At 37.4% G+C, this 27,921-nt stretch overlaps 1 protein-coding gene across 4 annotated transcripts; it reads left to right on the top strand.

The window, feature by feature from the left end:
* The first annotated feature begins 250 nt into the window (after positions 1-250).
* Positions 251-27,891, top strand: lnpep (leucyl/cystinyl aminopeptidase). Of its 4 annotated transcripts, XM_028456797.1 has the most exons (22): positions 251-637; positions 6,209-6,303; positions 7,879-8,081; positions 8,910-9,021; positions 9,115-9,372; positions 10,014-10,204; positions 10,350-10,488; positions 11,812-11,946; positions 12,914-13,034; positions 14,798-14,949; positions 16,855-16,968; positions 17,041-17,172; positions 17,240-17,374; positions 19,222-19,382; positions 19,722-19,810; positions 21,581-21,764; positions 21,845-22,001; positions 23,237-23,427; positions 23,504-23,665; positions 25,846-25,986; positions 26,057-26,138; positions 26,224-27,891. In XM_028456797.1, exons 1-22 carry the CDS (start codon positions 616-618, stop codon positions 26,353-26,355), a joined length of 3,108 nt encoding a protein of 1,035 aa, XP_028312598.1. In that variant the 5' UTR covers positions 251-615; the 3' UTR covers positions 26,356-27,891. The 4 variants fall into 4 exon arrangements, 2 of the variants coding, with proteins under 2 accessions (XP_028312598.1, XP_028312599.1); XR_003674766.1 differs by lacking the exons at positions 26,057-26,138; positions 26,224-27,891 and having other exon boundaries at positions 23,490-23,665; positions 25,846-25,980; XR_003674767.1 differs by lacking the exons at positions 25,846-25,986; positions 26,057-26,138; positions 26,224-27,891 and adding an exon at positions 24,349-24,949 and having other exon boundaries at positions 23,490-23,665.
* Positions 27,892-27,921: the final 30 nt, after the last annotated feature.

Below are 27,921 nucleotides of genomic sequence, written 5' to 3'. Positions count from 1 at the left end.
TGATAAAAAGGTTTTGGTTTTTGCTTTAAGGTAAATTATTCAATAATTTAATATTTTTAAACATTTTAAAGGATTTATAATATTGTACAAATGAATTATGAAAGGAGGTTTAATTTCGGAATACTTTGCTTTATGAATGAAAAATTGAATGGATTTGAACTCAATGACACCGTGTTGGACTAAACTGTCCTGGCCCCGCCCCCAGTCGGTGGTAATCCAATCAGATGGCAGTATTGTAGTTTCATGGGAGGTTGTCAACAGCTGGTCACGCCGAGAGAGACTGTCACTGTTTTTTAGACCTATTGATTATTGAACTAATGACAGATTCTACACAGGACTTTGTAATTCTATGCACTCTGGTGTAAAGTTAATTCTACCAAACAGCTGGCAGTGATTAAGTTGTAAGTAGCGGCTAACAGCGGCTTGCTGAATGTCTCTCAGTCAGTTCCAAGTGTCAGAAGTTGGCTAGCATTAAGCTAGCTGCTACGTAGTTAGCTAACGTTAGAGCTGCTGCTGCTGTTTACACCGACTGAGTGCCTTTAGCCTTGTAGCCTGTGATCAGCTGTAGTCCAGCTTCAGTGTGTGGACTCAGAGGGAATCCCTGGGAAGGCCACCATGGATCTGTTTGACGGTTCAGGTAAGAAAGGAGTGCAGTGTGCATGCTATCAGCAGGCTAACATCAGCAGGTTAGCTCAGGACTGACGGACAGTGACATTCAGCCGAGGACACGCGATGTCCCAGAGCCCACTGAGGAAACATTCACTATAGTTTCACCTGAGTTACAGCCATGTTGATGAACGAGCAATAGTGGATTCAGAAACTACGTACTCTCTTCATAATAACAAAGCTGAATCAATTGTTTTTTGAAGAACACTTTTTAAGTTTCTGTTGCAAATGTTTATGTCATTGTATTTGATCTGAGGGTCACATGATCAACATTCATGTCTAGAATAATGACCAATCAGTCTTTTACACAGGAAACAACAACACCGGTTTTGTGTTTATTGTGGATTTGTTTTTTCTTTCCCCTCTAATTTTGTTTATTTTGATTGGCGTTTTGTGTATTTTCTTTTCACATTTATTTGTTGTTGTTGTTGGTTTTTTTTTTTTTTTTTTTTTTTGGGGGGGGGGGGGGGGGGGTACTTTTTAAAGTCATTAAGTGGGCTTTGTTGTCACTTTAGGTGCGTTGACTGCTCCCCAGGGATGGGTTAAAATGCAGAGGACAAATCTCAATGTATGTGTAACAACCTATATATAAAATAAAAGCAAAAAGCCCAATTTAATTTAATTTAAGTTTTTTTGTGTTTTTTTGTGTTTTTTTTTTTTTAAATTGTCATTTTATATATTTTTGTCATTTTGCGAATGTGTGCAGCGGCGATGTGTGTTTTTGGACTCCTTTTGTACATCTTTGTTGTCATATTCTGTTTTTGGATTCATTTTAGTGTATTTTCCTATCACTTTGTGTACTTTTATTGTTGTTTTGTCAGATCATGTTGTCGTTTCGAGTTTTTTTGGTGTCATTTTGTGGTTTTTTAGTTTGAGTATGTTCCTATCACTTTGTGTACCTTTGTTGTTGTTGTTTTGTGAGATCACGTTGTTGTTTTATGTCTTTTTAGGTTCGTTCATTTTGTGGTTGTTCAGTTTTTGTATTTTTCTCCCAATTTTGTGCCTTTTTGTTGTCTTTAATTTCTGTTGTCATTTTGTGTATTTTCCTGTGATTTACCAAGAGTTTTGCGTGTGTATTATGATTCATTTTGTGTATTTCTTTAAATTTCACTGCCGTTTTCTATATTTTTCCCTCATTTTGTGTTTTTTTGGTGTCATTTTGTATATTTTTGTTATTTTTGTTGTAGTTTTATGTTTTGTGTTAGTTTGTGGCCATTTAGTGTGTTTGTCTCTCATTTATACATCGCTGTCTTGTATTGCTATCTTTTTCTGTTTCCATGAATGTGTAATAGTATACTTTATTGTTGGATGTCACACAATCGCACATCAGCTCCAAAACCAGGACACAGTGTGAGAGATCTCACAACTGTGCTGAGATTACAATATTGACAACTTTAAATACTAAATGTGAATGGGTGTATATTAATTAATTTTAAGAATTTGTATTGAATTAACTGTTCACAAAAACATGTCACACTAATTTTTTTAATAAATCATAATATTTTTTGAAAAATAGTTCAGGAACAATGAATATTCATATGATCAAATTGTATGCAGTATATTTGGATCTTTATTGAAAGAAAAAAAGGACATATCATTGATTTGTAATAAATGTTGGGTAAATTATTGATTACAATTAAATTTACTGTAAATAGTCTTGGGATTTTTTTTTTTTTCTTGCACAAACTAACTCTGGTGTGTGTGAAAGTCTGGTGACTGTTGACACAGTTCTTCTTTCAGGACAAAAAGGCCAAACTTTTTTGTGGTGTAAAGAGCACAACAGCTCGTAGACAGTAGTCACATGCTTTTTAAAGGCAGGCTAAGAATTTAGCTAACACGGCAACATTGGGTTGCTTTGTTCACCACCGTTAAAAACACCTTTATAGAAATCTTAAAGTACATCTTTGATTCTATCTCACACCACTTACTTCATTTTTAATATTATGATCTGAAAACAAGTGTCCTGCTGTTAGTGATTATAATATTCAGCTTCACATACTCTATGTCCTACGCTACCAGCATCAGCTGCTTTATGGTCGCTGAGCTTTATTAAAACAAACATTTCCACCTGTGCCCATGTCTATAAATCTATAAAAACAAACAAAGTGCAGCATTATGTTGTCTCATAACATGCAAGCTCACCCTGCGTTCACGCTGTGATTGGGTCAACATCTGCAGTAAAGTGTGGACATAGTCGCTCCTCTGCTATTTATATATATTTAGTGCGTCTGGTTTCCTTCTGAAAGTTTGTCATGGTTTCTTGTCTTAAGTGAGCAAATTGTTATCAGTGCGCTTACAGTTTTTCCCTTGCTCTCCACCAAGACTAATAGACATTTTGTTAGGTTATACAAAGTTAAGCTAAGATTAATCTTTTGTCTAAAGCAAGGGTTGTCAACCTTGGACTTATTTTTACCCTTTTTCTGCAACTACACCAAACTTGCCATAATTTAACCTATTTTCATCACTTTTTCTTGCCATATTTTTGCTCCTTTAATGCGTTTTTGCTACAGTACTCCCATTTCTGCCACTTCTCCATCAAATTTCAATCCCTATTTTGCACATTTTTTCGACTTTCAAGGTATTTTCAGCACTTATGAACTCTTTCTACCACTTATCCCACCTAATTTTGCTTATGTTGACCATTATTGTCACTTTTAACTGGGGATGCGCCGAATATATTCGGCTGAATATTGCAAAAAAAGCCACATTTGGCCTTCGGTTTATTGAGTTAAAGGCAAGGCCGAGTCGTAGCGTGTGACGCAATCAAACAACTTGCAAGGATTTTGTGTCGGAAAAGTATATGCGCGTTGCAGCAGGAGCACAGCAGCAGCTCCTCCTTTCCACACAAACACAGCAGACTCTCTCCTTTCCGCTTACCGCTCTCCGTCACCGCGTAGAAGTTGGAAGCCGTCCAATTCCACAACCGAGTCCGTTGGTGACGTCACCTGCCAACGTGGGCAAAATCTAACTCGCCCGTTTAAAGCTGACTTTTTACTAAATGTGGAATAACAAGGGAGGGAGGAAACAGAACCTTTTCAACTCTGTCCCTCTGAATGAGACTAAAGGGATGTATATCACTGTAGCAAAACCATTAGAAAGTGATTTTTTTTTACATCATACCTCCCCTTTAATGCACTTTAGCTTTTTTTGGAATGCATGTTTTGTTTCATTTGAAGGGCTAATGTAAATGAAAAACTTTGTTTGCTTTTTTGAAAAGCAAAGGCTACTGGAATATTTAAAAAATGTCATAATATTCAATAAACTTTTACTTTCTTTAAAAAAACATATCTAAAAATGTATTATAGGCTATTTATGCACTATTAAAAAAAATAGTGAAAAACTTAACAATCGCATTTGATATTTGGTATTCGGCCAAGCGTTTAAATTTTTTTGGCTTCGGCCTCAAATTTTAATTTCAGTGTTTTGCCAATTTAACCACATTCACAATTTGTCATGCCCATTATTTGCCAGTTTAAAGTAATAATTAAATTACATTACCTTAACACACACTCTCCCACTTCTGACACTTTTAAGCCATTATTGACACTTTTAACCCTTTTTACCACTTTTTCTGTCCGTTTTTGGCCACTCTAATGTGCAACTTTCAAGCAGCTTCACCCAGCACCACAGTAAAAAACTTAGGCGTTATCTTTGATACTGACTTATCTTTTAACTCTCATATTAAACAAATCACAAGGACAGCTTTCTTCCACCGCCGTAATATCTCTAAAATCAGGAATATCTTGACCCAGAGTGATGCTGAAAAACTAATCCATGTATTTGTTTCATCTAGACTAGATTATTGTAACTCCCTACTGTAAGGATGTCATAGTAATTCACTAAAAAGTCTCCAGTTAATCCAGAATGCTGCAGCTAGAATACTAACAGGTACTAACAGGAGATTGCATATTTTTCCAGTAGTAGCTTCCCTTCATTGGCTTCCTGTAAAATCTAGAATAGAGTTTAAAATACTCCTGTTAGCATACAAATCCCCGTTCTCTGGCACCTTTATTCTGGGGGTCACGAGCTGAACAGTTTGAGAACCACTGGTCTAAAGGATGAGGTTTCACTTCTGACACCATGCTGAGAATGCAGCTTTCTAAATTAAGTTCCTAATTTGTAATTCTGCTTTGTCATCACTGTGCCGGTTAAACTTGTTTATTGGGTCAACGTGGCATGTGATAGAAGAGCAGCCGTTGTAAGAGGAAGTTGTCAAAGCAGTCTGGGATTTGTAGAATCAGTGTCTGGTGAGAACCGTGTGTCTGTCAACAGACACACAGCTCCAAACTAGGGTTGCACAATTTTGGGAATTTTTCAAAGTTGGAAACTTTCTGTACGATTTAACAAGAATTAACAGTAAAGTACTAAATTGAATGTTGGCCCTTCACAGGGATGTTAACTATAGCTGGGTGCACTGCTTACTGCAGGAGTATTGAGGCCACGCCCCCTGTGTGCGCCGTGCACTCCTCCACCAGGAAGAGACCATTATCTGAACAGGTTTTTATTCAAGAACTGTTGTTTTTTAGTGGGTGGTTGTGTCATTTTATTACATTTCTAGATAAGGGACAGAGTTACATTTTACAGCAAATTTTGATTTAGTTTCAGTCATAGTCTTGACTAAAATGCAACATAGTTTTTGTCAAATTTAGTCACCAGGACTATTTAAGTTATATTCTAGTTTTAGTCAACGACCTTAAGATTTTAGCCGACTAAAATATAAAGCATAAAAGTTGATGCCTTTAAAAAAAAAATATATAAACCTAATTTTAATTAGTTAATTACAAAAACTTTTACTTAATATAATTAACACTGCAGGCAATTGAGTATATTTTTTACTCAATGTTGATGTTTTTGTTGTGAGAGAATTTATTGTTATTGTCATTAACATAACTTTTCTGCTCCTACACCAAACGTGCCATTTTTTAACCTAATTCCATCACTTTTTATTGCCATATTTCTGCTCATTTTAATGCGTTTTTGCTACATTACTCCCATTTCTGCCACTTCTCTATCAAATTTCAATGTCTTTGTTGCATATTTTTGGCACTTTAATGTCACTTTTCGATGAAAATATAAATATATTTTAATACAGTTTTAGTTCTCATGTATTTTTTTAATTAGTCAAGTTATTGTCACTTAAATAAAAATAAAGTTTTGTTGAGAGATTTAATGTTCAATCACTGTTATTGTTCAATCAATGTTATCTGAGCTGATGTTTTTACCACTGAGTTGTTCTTATAAATGTATTGAGTTGAAATCAGATTTTTGATGTTTAAGGTCGTATTACTTTTTGCAAGTCCTACAAAAACACGATGCAAACAGGACTTTATTGTAAACCAATACTGTGTGTGTGTGTGTGTGTGTGTGTGTGTGTGTGTGTGTGTGTGTGTGTGTGTGTGTGTGTGTGTGCGCGTGTGTGTGTGTGTGTGTGCGTGTGCGTGCGTGCGTTATCATCAGTTTTCTCTCTGTGTGTCACCCGCCTCATTTCCCTTTTTTATTTAAGCTAATCTTTCTGATTTCTCTTCCTCTCTCGGTGCCACAGAGCACGCCAACCTACCTAGGAACATGATTGAAAACAGCATGTTTGAGGAAGAGCCTGATGTGGTGGATTTAGCCAAAGACTCCTCCACCTTTCAGGTAAACGGTCATTTAGGCTGAGAAACAGAATTAGCAGGAGGGACATACCGTAAGAGTTTTAAAATTAAAGGGGCCATATGTAGAATTTGCAAGCAATTTCTGTCATCGCCAGGTGTCATATTACTTGTGATAGGTTTTTTGTTTTGTTTTTGTTTTTTTAAATAGGATAAAAACCTATTTTTTTGTTATTGTAGGTTTGCATTTATTATTATTATAAAAAAATATAAAGAGACAATAGTGTTTGTGTGTGATCTTTATTTTCTTGATGTATATCTGAACAGCAAAAACAGTCGAAAAGGAAGTGATGTCAATTTATTTAGCACGTATGTTTGAAATGATCTACCTACCGGTGTAAATTTCACCTAACAGACTATAAGTATCACGTCAAATATGGTCAAATATGGACTTTACACTTTACACAGTTTGATGCTAGTGAACATTACATCAAACTGTGTAAAGACACTGCGCACAGAAAAAGGCTTTGACACCCAAGAAGGCCTAGTTCAGGGATGGCTCTGCTGTAAATAGGCTTATAGTCACCCAACCGGTGGAAAAAAGGTACTACAGTTTGGCCAGGCCTGCAATATGTATTAATGTATATATAACTATGACAGCTAAGGACATGTGCCTTAACACTTGAATTTTGATTGTAGGTATTTCAGACATATTTAGAAGTTGAAAATTCACAATAATTCTGCATATGGTCCCTTTAAAGGATAGCAAACACTGTTACTTTTTACATTTTTATTGCTTTTTGAAGTTTTGAAAAGTGGTTTTAACTTAGTTAGTAGGTCTTTGAAATAAACTAAAGAGGAGTTAATGCCTCGTGTAGTGAATTTACAATGTTTTAATTGTTCTGCCAGTTTCTTCCTTCTGTTCCAAGCTGCATTCAGATTTTCTGGTCAATTATAATTGGAATTGCATAACTGATAAATAATTGCAATTATATCATACTTGTAATTGTAAATTTAAGAATTGAGTTGAAATTTAGTTAAGATAATTGTCTTTTTAATTGTAATTACCGTGGAAATTCAATAAAAGCAAACAATTAAATGCAAAACAGTACTATGGCCTACACATAATATAGTTAATAAATATAAAAATATGTTTCTTTTTTCTCCTCTTTTTTAGTGTTTCATATTAACTTTTCCCACTACCTGTCAGTGAATTTGTACACTCATACAGGTGGTAAGGGTTAGAAGAATTAGGGGTAAAAGTTAATATTTAATAAAAGTTTTTTTTTTTTTTTTTTTAATGGGGCGATAATATTTTACAGAAGATATTATAATAAATGCACTAAAATGTGAATGTAAAGATGCTAAATCATCACAACGCTATATGTATAAAAGTTAGTGAAACTGTAATTGAACTTTAGTAATTGAGAACGTAATTGTAATTGACTTTTAGGGGAAAAATAATAATTGTAATTGGAAAAAATGCTGGTTATTGTAATCGTAATTGAATAAACATGGATACCTTTTGTAATTGCAATTGAAAAATGGAATTGACCCCAAACCTGGCTGCTGTTAACCTGGCCTTTATAACGTTTCACCTCCTTGGTTCTGTTCTGTTCAGGCACTTCCTGTTCTCGACCCAGACGAGATGTCGTATGAGCCTCGTAGCTCCAGGTTGCTCGTGCGAGGCTTGGGAGAAAACGAGCTGGAAGACGACGAGGAAGACTATGAGTCTTCAGCTCGACTCCTGGGCATGTCCTTCATGAACCGTAGTGCTGCTCAGAGAGCCGGCTCTTCCCCGTACATCAGACAGCCATCACCAAGGTAAGGCTCCCATATTGTTGCTGAGGATGCTCTATACCATGCTTGTCAATCTCAAGGCCCAGGAGCCAAATCCAGGCCCTTTAGAGCATCCAATGTGGCCCACAAAATAATCAAAATGAAAAAAGACTATAAAATTACACAAAAATAACAGACATTTTTACACCCAAAATGTCAACAAAAATGCCAAAATGAGACACAAATGTACTAAAAATTACCAAAAACACATAAACGACAACAAAAAATACACAAAATAACAACAAAAATTCACACAAATTGCAAGATGAAAATTAAAAGATGACTGACAATACAAAAAGAATTTACAAAACAACTAAAACACACATGACTCCAAAAACACACAAAATAAGAGAAAATTATGCTAAATCATACCGAAAACACAAACACTGACAAAAATAACCAAAATGACAACAAAAAACACACAAAATGACTCCAGAAATTACAAGATTAAATGAATCTACAAGATGACTCGAAAAATACACAAAAATGACAGAAAAATATACAAAACGACAACCATGACACACAACAGACTCCAAAAACACGCACACTGACAAAAATAAGCAAAATGATGACAAAAACATTCTAAACAACAACAAAAATGAGCATAGTAATGTACAGATTGGTTAGATTTTAAATGCTGATGTGAGGTCTCATAATGTGGTCCTCAGATCAGACGATCACAGTTTTGTGGCCCCCGCTGTGATAAAAGTCGCCTCTCTGTTCTTGGTGGTCATTCGTGGTTGCAGATTTTGTTCATACGTTTCCAAAAATCTTTTAATACTTTAAAACTGTTTTTGTTTGTTTGTTTTTTAGATCATGTTTGCGACCGTCAGCCCGCACCATGGTGGTGTGTGTGTTATTCCTGGTGATACTGGCCTCCATGACCATGGTATTCTATTTCTTACCTGGCTGTACATATACAAAGGTAAGAACATGTTTTAGTTTTGAGTTCATCTCAAGGTTCTTGCCACAGAAAGTCCAGTTATTGACTAACTGCCTGCTTCCATTCCCCATGCAGGCCGGTTGTCCAAAATCCAATGGGACGACTCCTGTGGAGCCGCTCTATCCCAATTCTACAAGTGGCGAGCTGTTTCCATGGGCCCAGCTCAGGCTGCCTCAGAGCATCCACCCCATCGACTACGACATCACTCTCAACCCAAACCTTGACGAGATGACGTTCACAGGCCAAAGCATCATCACCATGTCTGTTCATCACAACACAAGACGCCTCGTCCTGCATGGCGCCAATTTCAACATCACAAACGCAACGTTCAAGGTAGGACCCTCAAAGTTAAAGCTGCTGTCACTTGATACTTGGGCCAGCCTAGTAAAACAATTTAATATGCAGAACGACATCCGGGTATTAATATGGCCTATTTACGACCCAGAATTTAGACTGGCCGTTCATGATGGAGGATTCAAACAGTGGGAACAACAGGGAGTCACTACATTGTGTCTTCTGCTCAATGATTTAGAATTCCCACATTTTAAATCTATGTCAGGATTTTTATAGGTACCTTCAACTCCGACATTACTTTAACAAGAATATTAAGGGATTTTTACCAACAAATATGATGGGTATCACACAAATGTTCATTTGGGCCTATACAACAAAATAGTTTAAAAAGATTATTGGAGAACTGTACAGATATATAAATGATTTAAGAGGCCATTCAACGAATTATGTGAAGTAAAAATGGGAAAAGGAATCGGGAATTTCCATCGGTCAGGAGGATTGGCTGAATATGATCAAGACTCAAATCTCAACTTCAGCTTCTCAATGGTGGAGAGATTTCCTATGGAAAAACATGATCAGATTTTTTATAACTCCAAAAAAAAAATCTAGACCGCCCAATGCACAATCAAACTGCTGGAGAGAATGTGGTACACTTTGAACCCAAACTTTGCCTCTTTCAGCTGGGTGAGGGTCCGGTGAACAAAGTGAATGTACTGGAGTACAAACCCTGGCAGCAAATCGCCATAAAGCTCCCTGAGGAGCTGAAGGCAGGCCAGCGTTGTGTTCTGACGTTGGATTACTCTGCCAGCCTCTCCAACACTTACGACGGTTTCTACAACAGCTCCTACACCAACAAGGATGGAACCAAAAGGTGCACTTAACCAACTGCTTTGTATCATGAAGTTAGCTAGTTAGGTAATCAAGTCATCCTTTGACCAGGTTTAATTCTACAAGTCAAGAAACATGCTAAATGAAATGGTGGACAGATGATAACAAGAATGTTCTTTGGTCTTCAGCGTTTTAGCAGCTACGCAATTTGAGCCACTCTCAGCCAGGAAAGCCTTCCCTTGTTTTGATGAACCAGCGTTCAAAGCCACATTTCACATGAAAATCAGCCGAAAACCAGAATACATGACTCTCTCCAACATGCCAAAGGTACGTTGTATTATTTCACAGAATGTTTTTAAGAATGGAAGAAAACCAGAAAAGATAGGGAAAGTCTAACAAACTAAGTTGCATTAGGATACGTTGTTCTTTTGTCACCATGTATTTGTCATTTTACCTATATCTACTAACAGGTGAATTGTATGTCTTTGCATTGAATAGTGTTCTGTATTTCTACGTAATGCTACAGTGTCGTGTGTTGTTTTTTTCTCTTAAATATGTCAGCTGTATTGTATTCTGGTCAATGACAGGGCGCCCACATTTTCTGTCCAGCTGCATTTCTTTCAGTTAAAAAAAGGATTAAATGCATGAAAAAAATTATTATCTATGTTGTACTTCTTCTATACTGTATATGAGCAAAATTTTCATTAGAGGCCCATTTGGGAAAAAAATATTTCAAGGGCCCAATGCTTTTTAACATATTGTTGTCAGGAAAAATGTTACCCACTGAAATATCAAATGTGTATTGCTTAATAAAGCAGAAAAATCCTCGATTTTTAGTTCCGCAATTTTTTTGTAATGCAGGTTTGATTGATGATTTTCAGCACTTTTCCTTTTCATTTCCACTCCGTTATCATCAACCGTATCTATGGAAACCCGAGAATAACTTTTTGATGTCATTTAAAAAAACGGCAATAAACTACATTAGGTATTCCAACAGGAACCATTGGGTTGTAACTCAGTGTGTTGTGACCACTCCGCTACCACAGAAAGATAACGGAGTGGAAAACCTTCATCATTCAACTCCATGTTGAACAAACATTAGAAAGAATTCAGAACTGCTGCTATGCCACTCATACAGCACAGCTGGCATACTTGGTGAGCAACTGCAACCTTTAAATTCCATGATTTTTAACATCCCAAATGTTTCCCTAATGAAACATTTTCACGTATGTACTGACTTTGAATAAAAAAAATTAAAAAACCCATTACTTATCTGTAATTAATTCTGTTTTTTAAAGTGTCAAAAAACATCTTTAAAATTACTCTCTAAAATGTATTTTCTCCCCTATTTGGCATAAGTGTTTTTGTAGTCCCATATATTTCTGTTTTTTGATTTCCATCATAATATTAAGAAATACATATTGTTATAAGAAATAACACTGACTAAGGATCACATTTTTATTTTTGTATAAAATAAAGTAAAACTAAAGACACTAAATCATTGTAGCTGTTGTTTCCTGTGCTTTGTTGTTTAACAGTATGCTAATGCTAATCTTAGTTTAGTAGCGTCATTCGCTGATGAACTAACTTAGTTACGTTTACTTATACTGATTGTTGAATGTATTTTGTTTTAATCATCATGTGTTACAGGCCAAATCTACACATCTGTCCAACGGCCGCGTACTGGATGAGTTTGAAAAGACGAGCGTCAACATGAGCACATACCTGGTGGCCTTCATTGTTGCTAACTTCACTCCAGTTAGCACCAACGTGTCAGACACCCTGGTAGGCCTACGACTCCTCGGACCTGACTTTGTGTTAGGGATGGGCGATATGGGAAAAAAATCAGATCACAATTTTTTCTCTGTAAAATCAGGATCTCGATCTGAATTTTTTCATTCAGATCATTTAGACTATTTTCAAGTTATTTATTAGTAAAACAAACCAATTCACCGACTTAAAAAAATTGGCCTCAGTGGAAAAAAAGAGATAAAAGAAAACGTAAGTCAGGGTTCTTTTCAAAAAATTAAAAAAGATTCTGTAAGCAATCTATCAAACTGGTTCCAAGTTCAATTAACATCAATCAAAAAGGCAAAACTTCACTTTTAGTCACACTTTTTACTTTGTAAAAACCAAATTTGTGTAGCATTAGCAACATCAGCACATCAGTCTAGTGATTTTGATTTGTTTTTGAGGTAATGCACTCATGTTAATAAAATTCTACTTTAGACAGTGTTTAGAACCCCTCATTTCCCACAGTTTGGACAATAATATCCTTTACAAGATAAAACATTACTGCTTTGGTTATGTTGGGCCTGGGTGATATGGACCAATATTCATATCTCAATATTTTTTCATAAAATGGTGATAGGCGATATAAACTCCATTTATTTATTTATTTCAATATAGTTTCACAAGAAAAACAATAATGGGTCAAAGTCAGTGGAGAAAAATGGTCGGGAGAGAATGTGCTTATTGAGCTCTGATTAATTGTTCGCTATGTCTGTGTGTCTGTAATGCTGACATGACCCTGACGAGCAAATCATGTGATTTGGCAGAGGAAAAAATCATTCTACCTTTTTTCCCATACATAGCACTACAGACGGTTCAACAATCTCCGTGACTTGGCAGATCGTCATCATGTTTTAATCCATAATGATCTAATATCGTCAGATCGCACACCCTTACTTTGTGTTAATGGTGACTTGTTTATTATTTTGTTTCTTTCAGTGCTCTTTTTGTTCTGTTTTAGGTGTCAGTCTATTCTGTGCCGGAGAAGAAGGAACACACTGTCTATGCTCTGGAAATGGCTTCGAAGCTGCTGGAGTTTTACAATAACTTCTTTGATATTAAATATCCATTAAAAAAACTTGGTCAGTGCACAAACAAACACTCCTGCTTATGGAATATAATTTATTATTCTCAGTGTATGTTTTGGTCACTGGATTTTCTGTTCAGATTTTAAAAAATTCTCCATGTCGGAAAAAAAATAGTGTTTTTTGTTTTGTTTTTGTCTTCTAACATTTCAGTCTTGTACTACGAAGATGGATATCCTCTTATCACTCTAACTTACCACTTTGGTAACTTTTGCCTAACTTGGTCAGGACTCAGGAGTAGGTTTTGTTCTGGCTAGAATCTGAGCGAGTATAAAGTCCCGCCTCTTGACCAATCGTTTTTTTTGGGAAACGACCTGCCCAATAAAAGGTGGATCATTCTGTGAACACTTCTCTGTGTGGATCTGATGTGATGCTGACAGAAGAGAGAATATTTAGACATCGATGCAATATTTTCATTTATGGGATGACATCCTATAGGAAACAAATAGATTTTTATCCGATGGACCTACATTAGTCAGCTAACGCCTGCGTGCGCCGGGCGCTTTATGACTTATTAATTTATTCATTCATGTATTATGTGGCGACACAGAGAGCCTCAGTCCTGTAAGATAATACAGGCTGTATAAAATATAAATAATGTCAGGGTTCTCGCCAGCACTGTTGAGCGTAGGGGGCCCCGACATTGTAATTTTTCTCCCCTACGGAGCGATGTCGCCCCCTACATTTAGTTTTCTGCAACGTAGGGGAGATTTCCTCTCATTTTTTTTTTTTTTTTTTTTTTAAATTGGTACCGTCGTAATAATTGCTGCACACTTGGACACAAAAGGGACTTCCATGCGTGCACGGTTGTTTTAACTTTTTTTAATCTGAATAACCGAGAAACACATACATCAGCCTCACCGTCTATTCAATACAGGCAATTTGCTTGGATGCTCCATCTTTACCTGAGGACTCCTGCAGCCACTTAGCTGCCCCGATGCTGCCTGTGTGCACCGTCAAATATAAGCAGTGTAGCTGAAACCAGACGTAGCGCACATGAAGCTGCTCCTCATGTTTATAACTTGCAACAAATCATTCTGCATGCACGCGCACAGATGTGTCCATCCATTCTCCCATTAATCAATATTGTATAATCTCACTAATTTAAGTGTCAACAGTCATCAATTCCTGCATTCCTTTCTGCTTTTTTTTTTTTTAGCAACTGTTTTTAATCTGAATTATGATTTTTATTCTTCATATTTTTATTTTACTTTGTCTGCACATGCTGTCGAAAGTCAACGCTGCAAGAAGTGCAATCTTTTTAGGATGCCAATGAGACAGCAATTCTTAAATTTCAATAATTTTTCCTCAGTTGTGACATAAGTTGCTCTGCACGATATCTCCATGTTTGTGATTGGTCTGACGCTGCAATCTCCACCCCTTTAATGTGACCGCACACGTAGCCAGGCTGAAATCACCTGAGTTAAGTGAACGTGTTGATATCCTGCTTTGTAGTACAGCTGCTGTGTGACAGAGAATATATGGCTAATGGAGAGATATCAGGATATACTTATCCAGCTTTGTAGTACAGGCCCTTTATGTTTTGTTTTTACAAACACATCTAAAAAACAAACAGTGTGGTTATTTTTTTTCTATTGATTTAAAAGCAAAACAGAAATGCAGAAAAAACTAAAATCTAAATGAAAATCAAATAACCACACTTTTGTTTTTTTTTTAATGTATAGCCTTTTCTAAACACAAAAATCCAAAGACCGAAACATGTCCCCATTTTCCCACCTTAAATGTGTTTTATTTGTTAGACTTGATAGCGATCCCGGACTTCCTGGCAGGGGCCATGGAAAACTGGGGTCTGATAACTTTTCGAGAGACCACCCTGCTGGTGGGCCAGGAATCTTCTCCTCTGGAAAAACAAGTGGTGGCGTCAGTCATAGCACATGAGCTCGCTCACCAGGTAGGCATCACACCCTGTTGGTTTATACCAGGGACTCTTTAGACTTTTGAGATCCACTGACTCTTACCAGGGGAAATCATTTTCAGTTAAACACAATTTGCTGCCATTTGTGTCTCTAAATGTCACAGGAATAATCTATTCTTTGAACATTTAAGTGTTTAAGATCTTTGTAGTGGAAATGAACTTAAAGAGTGACTTTACTAGTTTGTATTAAACAAAATGTGTTTATGTATTAACCAACAAGAGCCAAATTACCAAATTTCCTCTTCGCCAGATGTTGGCAGTTAACTGTCATTAATAACCAGTATAATAATAATCAGTAGCTCCAAATGTATCCCCCCCCCCCCCCCCCCCCCCCCCCCCATTTTTTTGGGATCTGATCTGGATTAAACTTAGTGGGTTAATCGAGGAACTAACTCGACATACAGCAAGTAAAATAAGTTTTATCTTTTCACATTGTTACACAAAACTTAATTTATGGACATCTTTGGTTAGATTCTTTACATGTGTGCATTACATGGGCTGTTACCAACATCTGGTAAACATGTCATGACAATAACACCTTTAGAAATATGTTTGCTGAGGAAAATGGTGAAATATTCAATATTTTTACCGGCTGTAACTGTTAAATTTCATAAAGATTGATCAATTATGAACCAACATGAATTTTTGAAATTTCACCAAAGGTGTGCGATAGGGATTTTACAAACAAGTCCAGAATCATTAAATTGATCCAGATCCCTTCAAAATGGAATGAAATTTTCCTTTGCCTTAAGCAGTGGTTCCCAAACTTTCCACAGTCCCGTACCCCTGTGGACATTGAACCTAAATCCATGTACCCCCACTCCTGCACACTTAACAAACATAATATTGTAATGTCATATACAATGTAGCCATACAGTGAAATTTGTCCCTGAATTTGACCAATCCTGTAAAAATAATAATAATAAAATAATAATCTGTAAGCACACAATAAAACTTCTCAGTCTTTTTTATTTTGGAAAAAGAAATGTATAACAGTAATACAACATATTCCTCAACCTGAAACAGTGAAATACAACTCGCTACAACTTTAATGAGAAGGGTGAGGTTGAGAGCACATCATTTTGGATGTTTGGCTAAATTTGAGAGAATCTGAGTCTTTAATCGTTCTCCACGTGAAGTCTTTTTTCTGTTTTTCTTTCTACTTTTACACACGTAGGTGCCTACATGGTGGCAAAGGGCATCAAGGTCTTGAAAGACAGTTTTGCGACTGCAAAGCAATGTAGCTCTTCCTATATTTACGCTTTTTCAATTATTATTTCTGTCACCACTCGAGGGTAATCTAACATAGGCCAATGTGTAATTTGTGACAATGCATAGCGGCTCCTTACTGCTGCTCTATTTATATTCTAGTTTACAATGTTTTCACACTTTTTCAATTTTTTTTCACCTACCCTTTATGACAATTTGTGTACTTCTAGGGGTACCTGTACCCCACTTTGGGAACCTCCTGCCTAACTGCTCTCTTTAGTTAAAATTTGGTCTAAATCGTTGAAGTACTTTTGATGTAATCCTGCCAACATAGACAATCAAACAAATAACACACTGTGAAAATTTGAGCTCCTTGGTAAAGGTAATAATAATGAAGATTTACACATTATTAAAAAAAAAAAAATTAAGGTAGTTTTTTTGCACAATTTTTGGTCCATTGACAAAGCCATTGTACTTCACAGTGATACAGCAGTGGTCCCCATATGTAGTTAGACACTTTTTTTTAATGATTCCACATGAATAATAGTTGTTTTTATTTATTTATTTAATTTAGTCCTAAGCTATGGTTCTAGAACCTCTTGGGATCCCAGTTTGAGTATAGCTCAGACTGTCAGTGGGTGTGTTAAAAGTCTTTCTTTCTGTGTGTTTCAGTGGTTTGGGAACCTGGTGACGATGAACTGGTGGAACGACTTGTGGCTCAATGAAGGCTTCGCCACCTACATGCAGTACACGTCCTTACAGGCAGTTTTGCCACATCTTGACATTGTAAATCAATGTCATTTTTAAACTGATCAAATCTCTGTTTCTGTCTTAGAAATAACTTATTTCTCTTTGCAGGGAAATCTGTTCCTGTCCGTACGATTCCGAGTGTTGGACAAAGACGCCCTGAACTCCTCCCACGCTGTGTCAACACAAGTGGAGACAGCAGAACAAGTGGAGGAGATGTTTGACGCTGTGTCCTATGAAAAGGTACTCTAATAAAAGCAATGAGCCCAGTAGAATGGATGTTTGTTTGTGACTGAATCCTTTTTTTCAGGGTGCCTCCATTCTGCTGATGCTGAACGCTTCTATGTCAGGAAGTAACCAATTCAGAAAGGGAATCATTCAATACCTCAAACAATTCAGGGGAAGAAATACGGACACGAACGACCTCTGGAACAGCCTCACGCAGGTTTGATCACAACTCATTCTTTCCTTTACTGGATTCATAATGGCTGTCATATAAGGAAGTCCTCTGTGGCACCAGGACATAAATATCATGGTTGAAATAATATTATTATTATTATTAAGTTTTAGTGAACCAATGAGTCACTTAGATCACGTGTCAAACTAAAGGCGCGGGGGCCAAATACTGCCCTTCAGAGCATTTAATTCAGCCATCAGGAGAAAGTAAAAATGACAGAAAACATGATTAATGGTGTAAATGAACAACTAATTCAGATAAATACACAAATTCAATGAAACTCACAATATTTGCAGGGCTCAGTGTTTCTATTGCTTTTGTTACACGATTGCAGTAATTTTGAATCTCAAATTTTGGAAAGAACTCTCAATTTTTTCCAAAACCCTGCAATTTTCCTCCACAAAATTTCCTTGAGTTGAATAAAAATTAGTGACAAAATAAAGGGAATTAAAAGTGAAGCTCCTGCAGCGACTGATCTCTGTCATTTATTGCCTGGATATTGTCGGTGCCTCACCAGCCATCATATCATGGCATGTAAAATGCTAACAATTATAAGAGAAAGTTATTTTGTCCACTTGACTGCTCTATACATTTGTTTTCTATATGATTTCAACATTTTTATAGTCAAAATCACTGAATGTATACTTTTCCTGTTCAAATATATTTAAAAAGAGCGAGTGTGCTTCACCTGTGACATCACTCAGTCACACACTAATGGAGCAGTCAGTCATGTTTGATTACTCATTTACTAACATGCTGATGTTCCATAGTCTGTTTAATATATTTAATGAACGTGTCTGACTTATTTAGTCTTTCTGGTCGGCTACAACATCTATAAATGTACAGTGTGAAAGTCTGTGACTCACAGACAGGGGGCAGTGTTCAGCACTAAGGAGACATGGCCTTTCCCACCAGTAGTCCCTAAACAAGACCCCCATACTTCAAGATAAAATCATTAATGACATTCATTTTTTATTTAGTAAAATATAAATCACCCCCCCCCAAAAAAAAATATATATAAAAATAAATAAATAAAAAGCATAGGCTATACATTTTATTCAAAATGCTTTGTTTTTTATAATGAAAAATATAGTTTTTTTTCTTGCTTTTGTATTGTTAAAACACAGAATGGATTATTTATTTACATTCAAACTCAAACCATTTTAGTGCAAGTGCAAAATCCTCTCACAATTGCAGAATCAAATGTCCTGTGTGCGATCACTACTGATAAGCAACTTTATGCTGTTTATTATTAACTACTATTAAAAACTTTTTACTTTTTAAACTTATTTGTGCTTTTTATTCGCTCTTCCCACCGCTCACCGGTCTAGAAACTTCAATTTTTTACCTGTATTTTATTTTTAACAATTATCAGTCTTATTTTATATATAAATATATAAATAAAAACAAATATTCGGCAGATATTTGACTTCTGCTGTCACTCAGTGCCACAAATTTCTCTCCACAATCAGACACAGTCCTGTAGACAGACCATGACGCCTCCGTAATGTTATTCAATTCAATTCAACTTTATTTATGTAGAGCAAATTACAACAAAGTCATTTCAAAGCGCTTAAAAAATAGAGTTCCTAGTAAGAAAGAAAAAACCCAACAAGATCCACATAAACCAGCATTTAGTGACAGTAGGAAGAAAAAACTCCCTCTCTTTTATAGGAAGACTTAGAGGTTTAGATTCATTGGGTTTTTTTTCATGGTCATCAGTCAAACATCCAGCACAAGGTTTTCCCTCTTTCCTCGGCATTCTAATTTATTTAGTGATCAGATAAAGTGTGATCAGACAGTGTGTTAAATAAAGTGATTCTTCCCTTCCTTAGGTGGAGTTGTCCACGCAGCAGCAGAATGTATCAGAGATGATGAACTCCTGGACTTCACAGAAAGGCTTCCCACTCATCACTGTAAGCATCAAAGAAGACCAGGTGACCATCTCACAGGAGCACTTCCTGCTGTCGTCTGACGGCAACACACGTAGCTCAAGGTGGGTGACGCCCAACATAGGCGACCGTGGCTCAGGTGGTTGTGGGTCGTCTTCTGATCGAGAGGTTGGGGGTTCGATCCCAGTACCTGACTATGTGTCGAAGTGCAAGACACTGAACCCTAAGTTGCTCCCAGTGGTCGACTAGCGCCTTGCATGGCAGTCCTGTCCCACTGGTGTGTGAATGTGAGAGTGATTGAGTGAATGAGCTGATGTGTAAAGCGCTTTGAGACTGCTTCAGTGGTGATAAAGCGCTATATAAAATCAAGTCCATTTACCATTTACCATAGACACACAGCGACACACACCTTACCTGTGTGTGTGTGTCTGTGTTCTTCTCAGCTTGTGGAACGTTCCCGTCACGTTTGTCAACGACAGCTGCAGCGTGGCTACTGAGTGCAGACAGATGTTCTCTCTGAAGACCAAGACGGGTAAGAAGTAGGGATGAAAATGAGTAAACCAAGGCCGAAAACCGAAAGAAAATGATCATGCAAATGATTTAGTACCATTGCATTTATGGCTCTGAATGTGAACTAACTTCACTCACATTTAAACATTGCAATTGTTAAAGAATAGATCAATTAAAAATATGAAAATATTTATTTAACACTGACATTACAACAATGCACAATAGAACATTAAAAAAAAATGTTTAACTTTTCCCACTCATACTTTAAATTAGTGTTTCTCAAACTTGTTTGGCTCAAGTGCCCCTAATCTCTTTATTTCTGATTCTAAGTACCCCATTTCCTTTGTCCAACTACAACATTTTGCTCAGAAAACTATTTAATAACAACTATATAGCGTAATGATGGAATAAACGAGTGGTAAAACACCTTTTAAAGAATCTAATTTTGTAAATAAGTGGAAAGAAACAGTATTTTGTGCAGTGGGTCCTAACCTTTTTTGGACCTTGACTCTATTTTGATATCAAGAATGTTATTTGGCGACCCACAAAAATGTTTTAATTAAATTTAAAAAAATAAATAAATAAATAAAGAAGAAGAAGAATTAAAAATTAAAAAAATCTATTTTTCAGAATTTTCAATCGGCCCCATTTAAACTCCAGGCCACCCCACATGGGGTCCCAACCCCAAGGTTGAAAAATGCTGGTTTAGGTTTACGGTTAGATTTATTTCTATAGTTTTTAGAATTTCCGGTCATCTCATGCCTGGGGTGGAACCAAAACACAGACACTTTATTTGTTAAGCACGCTGACCACAGTGTTTTACGCGCGTCTTTGCAACATCCTGTTTCGGTCGCCTTGTTTCAGTGAGAAAAGTGTTTTCACCACCAAAAATGTTGGAGTCGGGTATGGCTGCTGCCTTGGAGCGCAGGTCCCACAACTCATTTACTACGGTAAGTGAGAATGGTCAAAATGGTTTCACACAGGCACATTTTAATTGTTTAAACTTGTCACATAAAATCACAAAGATAATGAGAAAGGTGACAATATTCTGACTTCCAAAAAGAGAACGTGTTGCTCTGCAATAAAGAGTGTATTTAGATTATTGTTTTATGTGAATCAAAACATTTAAACGCTCTTCATTTCACATTTCACTGAATAAAGGGAGAACAGATGTAGTTAACTATTTAATTTTTTTTTTAAATTATTATTATTATAGAATGCTGAACAGCAGCACATGTAGTGCATTTGGGTTCAAATATCATAAGTCTAAAAAGTGGAAAAATTATAAATTTTACATTTAACTAAAATTCAGTTAAAGGTCCAGCCTGCAATATTTCTTCCTTTAATCACTATTGAAATTTGCAATTACAATACTAATATATATATATATATAAATGAAATAGAAATGTATTGCATTAATATGGGCCATGTTCTATTAACATGCCAAACAATATATCCTTTTTTTTAAAAACATTACTAAATATGTTATGTATAGAGACGCTCTTCAAATCGTCCTTAATTCTTAATTATTGTTAATATTTTCAGTACAGTCGACACTAGCTTTTATTCTGGAATTTAAGAGTTTGGGGGGCGTGGCCTTCAGATCACCAGACTGAAGTCATGATACTGGAGGTGTGTGATGTGAGCTCCAAGGCTGCAGCCATACATACACATGAAATTTTTGGTGGCTGAAATTTCATTGCATCACTAGTAAGAAGTGAAGCATTCAGTACTAGGCCGTGTGATCACTGATGCATACATACTGTGTGTTGGAAACGTCGTGTGTCTTCAGAAACTTTGAAGCTGCCAGGAAAGGTGAAGTGGCTGAAGATGAACTACAGAAACACTGGCTTCTACATCGTCCACTATGGAGACGTTGGCTGGGCTGCTCTCACAGAAGCTTTGTCCACAAACGTCAGCATTCTCACACAGGAGGACCGCGCCTCGCTCATTCACAACATGTTCGCCCTCTCCAGGTACAAAACCAGACTTTTTTTCAATTCCAAGCTGTAATTGGGTTTGTTGCCTTGACTGACTCGTGCTTCCTTCCTCACAGACTTGGACGCGTATCTTTCCAGCAAGTCCTCAACCTGTTGAGCTACGTGTCCCAAGAGACGGAGACTTCCCCAGTGATGGAGGCGCTGTTTCAGCTCAACACCATCTACAGGCTCTTAGACAAACGACAAGAGTCTGGGCTCGCAGCCCGCATGAAGGTCTTTCACTCACTCACACCATTTTTTCATTTAGGGAGTTGTGAATCAAATGCTCGTTTTAGCTTGTTTTTGTTAATGCTTCAATGTTCAGATTATCAGACTATTAATTATTACTTTTAACTCACAGTAAGGGATGCACACACATCAAGAGGGGTCAAGCTACTTTTATCACAGCAGGGCCACAAACATATTACTGTATCTGATCTAAGGGTCACATGATCAACATTCATGTCATCATTTAGAATAATGACCGATCTGAGTATTAACAGGAAACAACATAGAGTTTGTGTTTTTGTTCTTTTGTATATTTTTCGTATTGTTTTCGTTATCGTTTAAGAGTTTGTGTTTTTGTTATTTTGTGTGGTTTTGGAGTTTGGTTGTGTATTCTGAATGTATTTGTTCTTGTTTTGTGTGTTTTTGTTGTCATTTTGTTTACTTTGCTTTCATTATGTGTACTTTTGTTGTCATTATTTGTATTTTTCAGTAACTTTGTATTTGGAGTCCTGTTGTGTTTTTTTTTTCCTCATTATGCATGTATTTCTTGTGGTTTTGTTGGTCTTTTGAATCATTTTGTGTGTTTTTATTGTCATTTTGTTTGCCTTTCTGTCCTTATGTGCAGTTGTGTTGTTTTATTGTATACTCTTTTGTTGTTAATTGTATTTTTGTTCTCATTTTAAGTATTTTCCTGTGAGTTTTTATGTTTTTCAGGGTCCTTTTGTGTTTTGTCCCCTCATTTTGCATGTTTTTGTGGGTCTTTGGAGTCATTTTATGTGCACTTTGCCTTCATTATGTGTATTTTTGTTATCATTATGTGTATTTTTCAGTAATATTGTATGCTTTTTGGAGTCCAGTTTATGTTCTTGTTAAGTGTATTTTTGTTGTCATTTAAGTATTTTGATGATGTTTTTGTTGTTGTTTTGTGTACTCTTCTGTCATTATGTGTATTTTTGTTTGTCATATTTTTTTTCTGTAAATGTATTTCCTTTTGAGTTTTGTCCCCTTATTTTGCATGTTTTTGTGGTTGTTTTGTGAGTATAGAGTAATTTTGTGTTTTTCTTGTCATTTTGTGTTTTTCTTGTCATTTTGTATACTTTGCCTTCATAATGTGTATTTTCGTTGTCATTATGTGTATTTTAAATTGATTGGTTTGATAGCTATTTTACTAGTTGTGAGTTTGTATCATTACCTGCTTTATGTGTGTGACCATGTTTCTGTGTTGGTTTGTGATCAAACAGACGTACATCCTGGCACGCTTTGGTTCTCTGATGAACAATCAAACCTGGGAGAAGGACGAGCAGGACGGTGTGTCTGAGCTGGAGCTGCGTGCCTCCCTCCTGGAGACGGCGTGCATGTTGGAGCAGGAGAACTGCACACAGGCGGCCTCAGCACTGTTCAAACAGTACGTGGAGTCCAACGGGACCTCAAGGTGCGTGAACCCCCACATCGGTCACATCGGGGAGAGATTCAGAGCTGCTGACTGTCATGTAGACGTCCTTGTGCAGGATTCCAGGTGATCTGCAGCAGGTGGTGTTCACAGTGGCTGCTCAGTCGGATGAAGACTGGCTAACGCTGCTCAACATGTACCACTACGCCACCTATGACGCAGAGAAGAAGAAACTCCTTCTGGGTCTGGCTTCCACTCAGGACACGCGGAAGATCGTGTGGTACGTCTTTGTCTTTATGAGGTTTACATTATTTGTTCTGGATAAACAAACAAACAAACAAACAAATGCTCCTCCTCTTTCTCTGAGTGCTACAATTTGCTTAATCAACGATTATTACGATATTAACGATTATCACGATTTTTGATGCATCCTCCCCATTCAGGATTTATTTTTTCCTCACATTGTGACTATTTCATACATTTAAACTAAGTTAATATTACTATCTATTATTAAAGTAACCAAACAAATGTATCTCCATTAAGATCATCATCATTAGGCTACAAATTAAATGAATATAACGATAACTAAAATATTAGCTCATTCAGCTATTATAATCTTATTCAGTAAAAATAAAGACTTATTCCAATAGCAGAATAAATCCTATAAGAAACTAAACATTTTGCTGTGCATAATCAAAGCAGCTTTAAAAACATATCAAACCTACAACAGCTCTCTTGTGGAATTTAGGTTTTTAGATAAAAGATGGATTGATAAAAGAACACAATGAATCCTGCCAGGGACTTGTCATTAATGCTGTCTTTGCTATCACTATTGTTGTCATCATCCTTAAGATTTTAAATGTAAGAAAAGGAACAGGTCAACATGCTCTGAATTAGGTTTGCACCACTGTGTCTGTGTTTCATGACGGGTGTGGTGGGTGGTGGTGGTCCACATCGCTGCAGAGCGGAAAGGGCACAGCGAGGTTACCTCGTCCACGACCCTGGAAAGCAGTGAGTTAGGAGCGTGGCAGCGCCCTTCCAGGCCGACCCGGAGCCGGTTGCGGCACACCACCACGAAGGACGTGCACCCGGCGAGGACACACTGGTGCCAGGAATGCACAGAGAGCTCATGGCCAACTTAGAAATCATAAGATACATCACTTTTTAATCTCCCACTCAGTAATTGTGGCTAAAGAGTTAGCTGCTGCTATCGCCTCCTTCACCTGGTCCGTTCTTTCAGGTGTCCAAATGGCATGCGTGATTTCAACTTTCGTTCTGCGAGAAGCAAATGTGTTCCTGTCATTTAGTTATTATAGAAAAAAAATAGATTTGAACATTTATGAATTGTTATCGAATCGTCGCGTGTCGAATTGTGATTAATAATCGATGTATGGCACACTTCTACTAATTACCCCATGGAGATTAATAAAGTAGGGATGCACTGAAATAAGAATTTGTGGCCGAAGCCGAATAAAATATAAACGCTTGGCCGAATACCAAATATCAAATGCGGTTAAGTTTTTCACGATTTTTTTTAATAGTGCATAAATAGCCTAGAATACATTTTTAGACATGTTTTTTTAAAAATTAAATGTTTATTGAATATTATGACATTTTTTAAATATTTCAGTAGCCTTTGCTTTTCAAAAAAAAGCACAACAAAGTTTTTCATTTATACTAGGCCTTCAAATAAAACAAAATAAACTAAAGTGCATTAAAGGGGAGTGATATACATCCTTTAGCCTCATTCAGAGGGACAGAGTGTAAAAAGTTCTGTTTCCTCCCTTGTTATTCCACATTTAGTAAAAAGTCAGCTTTAAACGAGACGCTTGGATTTTTCCCACGTTGGCAGGTGACATCACCTCCCTCTCCAACTATCTAACAGCTAAAACAACACTGCTGTTTAAAATAGAATATATATTATACTTTATTGCCATAAATGTAAATACAAACTACACTACTGGACGCCCAAACACTACTTTTTCTGTTCCCGATCGTGTTGGGAGTCACTGCTTGGAGCCATGGACCTATTGTTTACACACATCAGCTGTTAGCACTCTGTGCTAATGCTACACCAGTCTATGCAGCGACACCCGGTGTAGTATAAGGAGGAAACGATGGGGATGTTTACGGATTCGTGGCTCACAGCGCTAATAACGGACTCTGTTGTGGAATTGGGACGGTTTCCAACTTTTATGCGTTGACGGAGAGCGGTAAACAGAAGGGAGAGAGTCTGGTTGTGTTTGTGTACGAAAAGGAGGAGCTGCTGTGCTCTGCTGCTGCAACAACGCGCACATACTTTTCCAACTCAAAATTACTGCACGTTGAATCACACGCTACTATTCGGCCTCGCTTTTAACTCACAAAACCGAAGGCCGAATGTGGTTCTTTTTGCAATATTCGGCCACCGAATATTTGGTGCATTCCTATAATAAAGTTTTTCTGATTCCTTCTCTGTAGGATTTTACAGGCAGGTCTGCGAGGGGAAGTGGTTCAAACACAGGAGCTCCCGCTGATCATCAGAGTCATGTGTCGTGGCTTTGCCGGTCATTTGTTTGTTTGGGATTTCATCCAAGTGAACTGGGAGCGTCTGATAGAGAAGTGAGTCATCACATCATCACACAGTCATTCCAGGAAATGAACTGAGAGACTGAACTGAGTCTGTTCGTAGGTTCCCTGTGGGATCTTTTGCCATCCAGAGTATCATCAAATCTGTGACGTCCCAGTTCTCCACGCAGGCGCACCTGGACCAGGTCTGTCCCCGAGATCCCTGATGGGTTCTCAAGTGTGTGTCTTTAGAAATGTGTGGCCTCAGTGTGTGTGTGTGTGCGTGTGCAGGTGGAGGCGTTCTTCTCCGGGCTGAAGGAGCGCGGCTCTCAGATGCGCAGCGTGCAGGAAGCGTTGGAAACCATTCGACTAAACCAACGTTGGATGGACGTCAATCTGCCCACGCTGCAGAGATGGCTTTGATGGTTCAGCTTCCTGTCACAGACAGACAGACAGACGGACAGCTTGGATGGACGAACGTATGGACAGAAAGTCAGACGGATAGAAAGACAGATAGACAAAATGATAGATGGACGGAATGACAGACAGAGACTGACTGACGGACGTACAGATAGACTGATGGATGGATAGACGTACTGACGGACAGACGCAGGCACAGACGGTCATATAGACGGATAGACAGACAGCACTGTTTGCACTATTCTCCACTCTTTTAAAGCTCTGCTCTCAATGCTTGACGGTGATTCTTTAGCTCAGGTCGTCTCTGGACATTCACTGAGTTTCCTGCTCCATTTTTATGAAGTGTTTCCATGTCAGTGCAGTCTGATGTTACTCATTCTTTGGTTTATTTATGGCTTTTGATACCAAACAAGTGTCGGCGTGAGTAAATGAATGTCATAAGTACCTTCCCACTGTGCACAGCCCATAAATCCCAGTGCAGGTTTGAAGCCACACCCAGCCTGCCTTACTGTGGGTCAGAGAGGCAAACGTCTTTGTGTCTTTGCTCCAATCAGCGCTCGTCTTGATTGTACACATTTTCTCTGTGGCCACAATCCTTTGTAAAGTTGTAATTGTAAAAATGTAAATACCAGGTTGTTTCCGCTCTGCTCTCTCCTGTCACTTTGAATGTATGAGGACTTTTAACTTGCTTTTCATTGGCTTTCTGCTCTGTGTGTGTGTGTGTGTGTGTGTGTGTGTGTGTGTGTGTGTGTGTGTGTGTGTGTGTGTGTGTGTGTGTGTGTGTGTGTGTGTGTGTGTGTGTGTGTGTGTGTGTGTGTGTGTGTGTGTGTGTGGTGTGTGTGTGTGTGTGTGTGTGTGTGTGTGTGTGTGTGTGTGTGTGTGTGTGTACGAGTGTACAGCAGAGACTCTGATCACATCGATAATGACTTTTGATTGTATTTCTGACTTTAGAAACTACACAGATGTCATTTGGCTGTACAGTTAGATTTATTCAAGCCTGAGTTAAGTTAACCTCCTGCTGCAGCACTAATGTTTGGAACACAGCCGACGCGGCGGAGAGCCAAAAATCACACTCCAGAGAATCTGTTAATGAGTTTGATCTATTTATCCCGTGAGACAGCGCACTGGGATTGAGTGCGTGTCTAATCACTGCTACATGTGACTCACTACGTTTATTCATATTTTATTTTTAATTTTTTTTTTGGCTGTTTGTCATGTATTTTGTTTGATGCCATGTTTCTGTCAAAGCTTCTGTGTGGACTTTAGTAAAGTATCTGGAGTGCATCAAACCTAGTGTCGCATGTTTAATGAGGAAATTTAAACTTTATTCTTCATAAATAATCAGACTTTATTTAACAGCATTCTTTACTGCTCACGTGTCAAACTCATGGTCTGGGGGCCAAATCCGGCCCTTCAAAGCATCCGATATATGAAAGGGAGAAAAATGACAGAAAACATGAGTCATTGTGTAAAAACAAGTCAGTTGTTGATATCTCAGTTTGTTCAAATACACTAATTCAATAAAACTCCAAAAATATTTGCAGGGCTCACATTTTTCCTGTGCTTGTA

This window comes from Gouania willdenowi, chromosome 9, assembly GCF_900634775.1.
Source record: "Gouania willdenowi chromosome 9, fGouWil2.1, whole genome shotgun sequence".
Lineage (NCBI taxonomy): Eukaryota > Metazoa > Chordata > Actinopteri > Blenniiformes > Gobiesocidae > Gouania > Gouania willdenowi.
The sequence above is the reverse complement of the archived record's forward strand: the minus strand, read 5'-3'. Positions and strand labels throughout refer to the sequence as shown.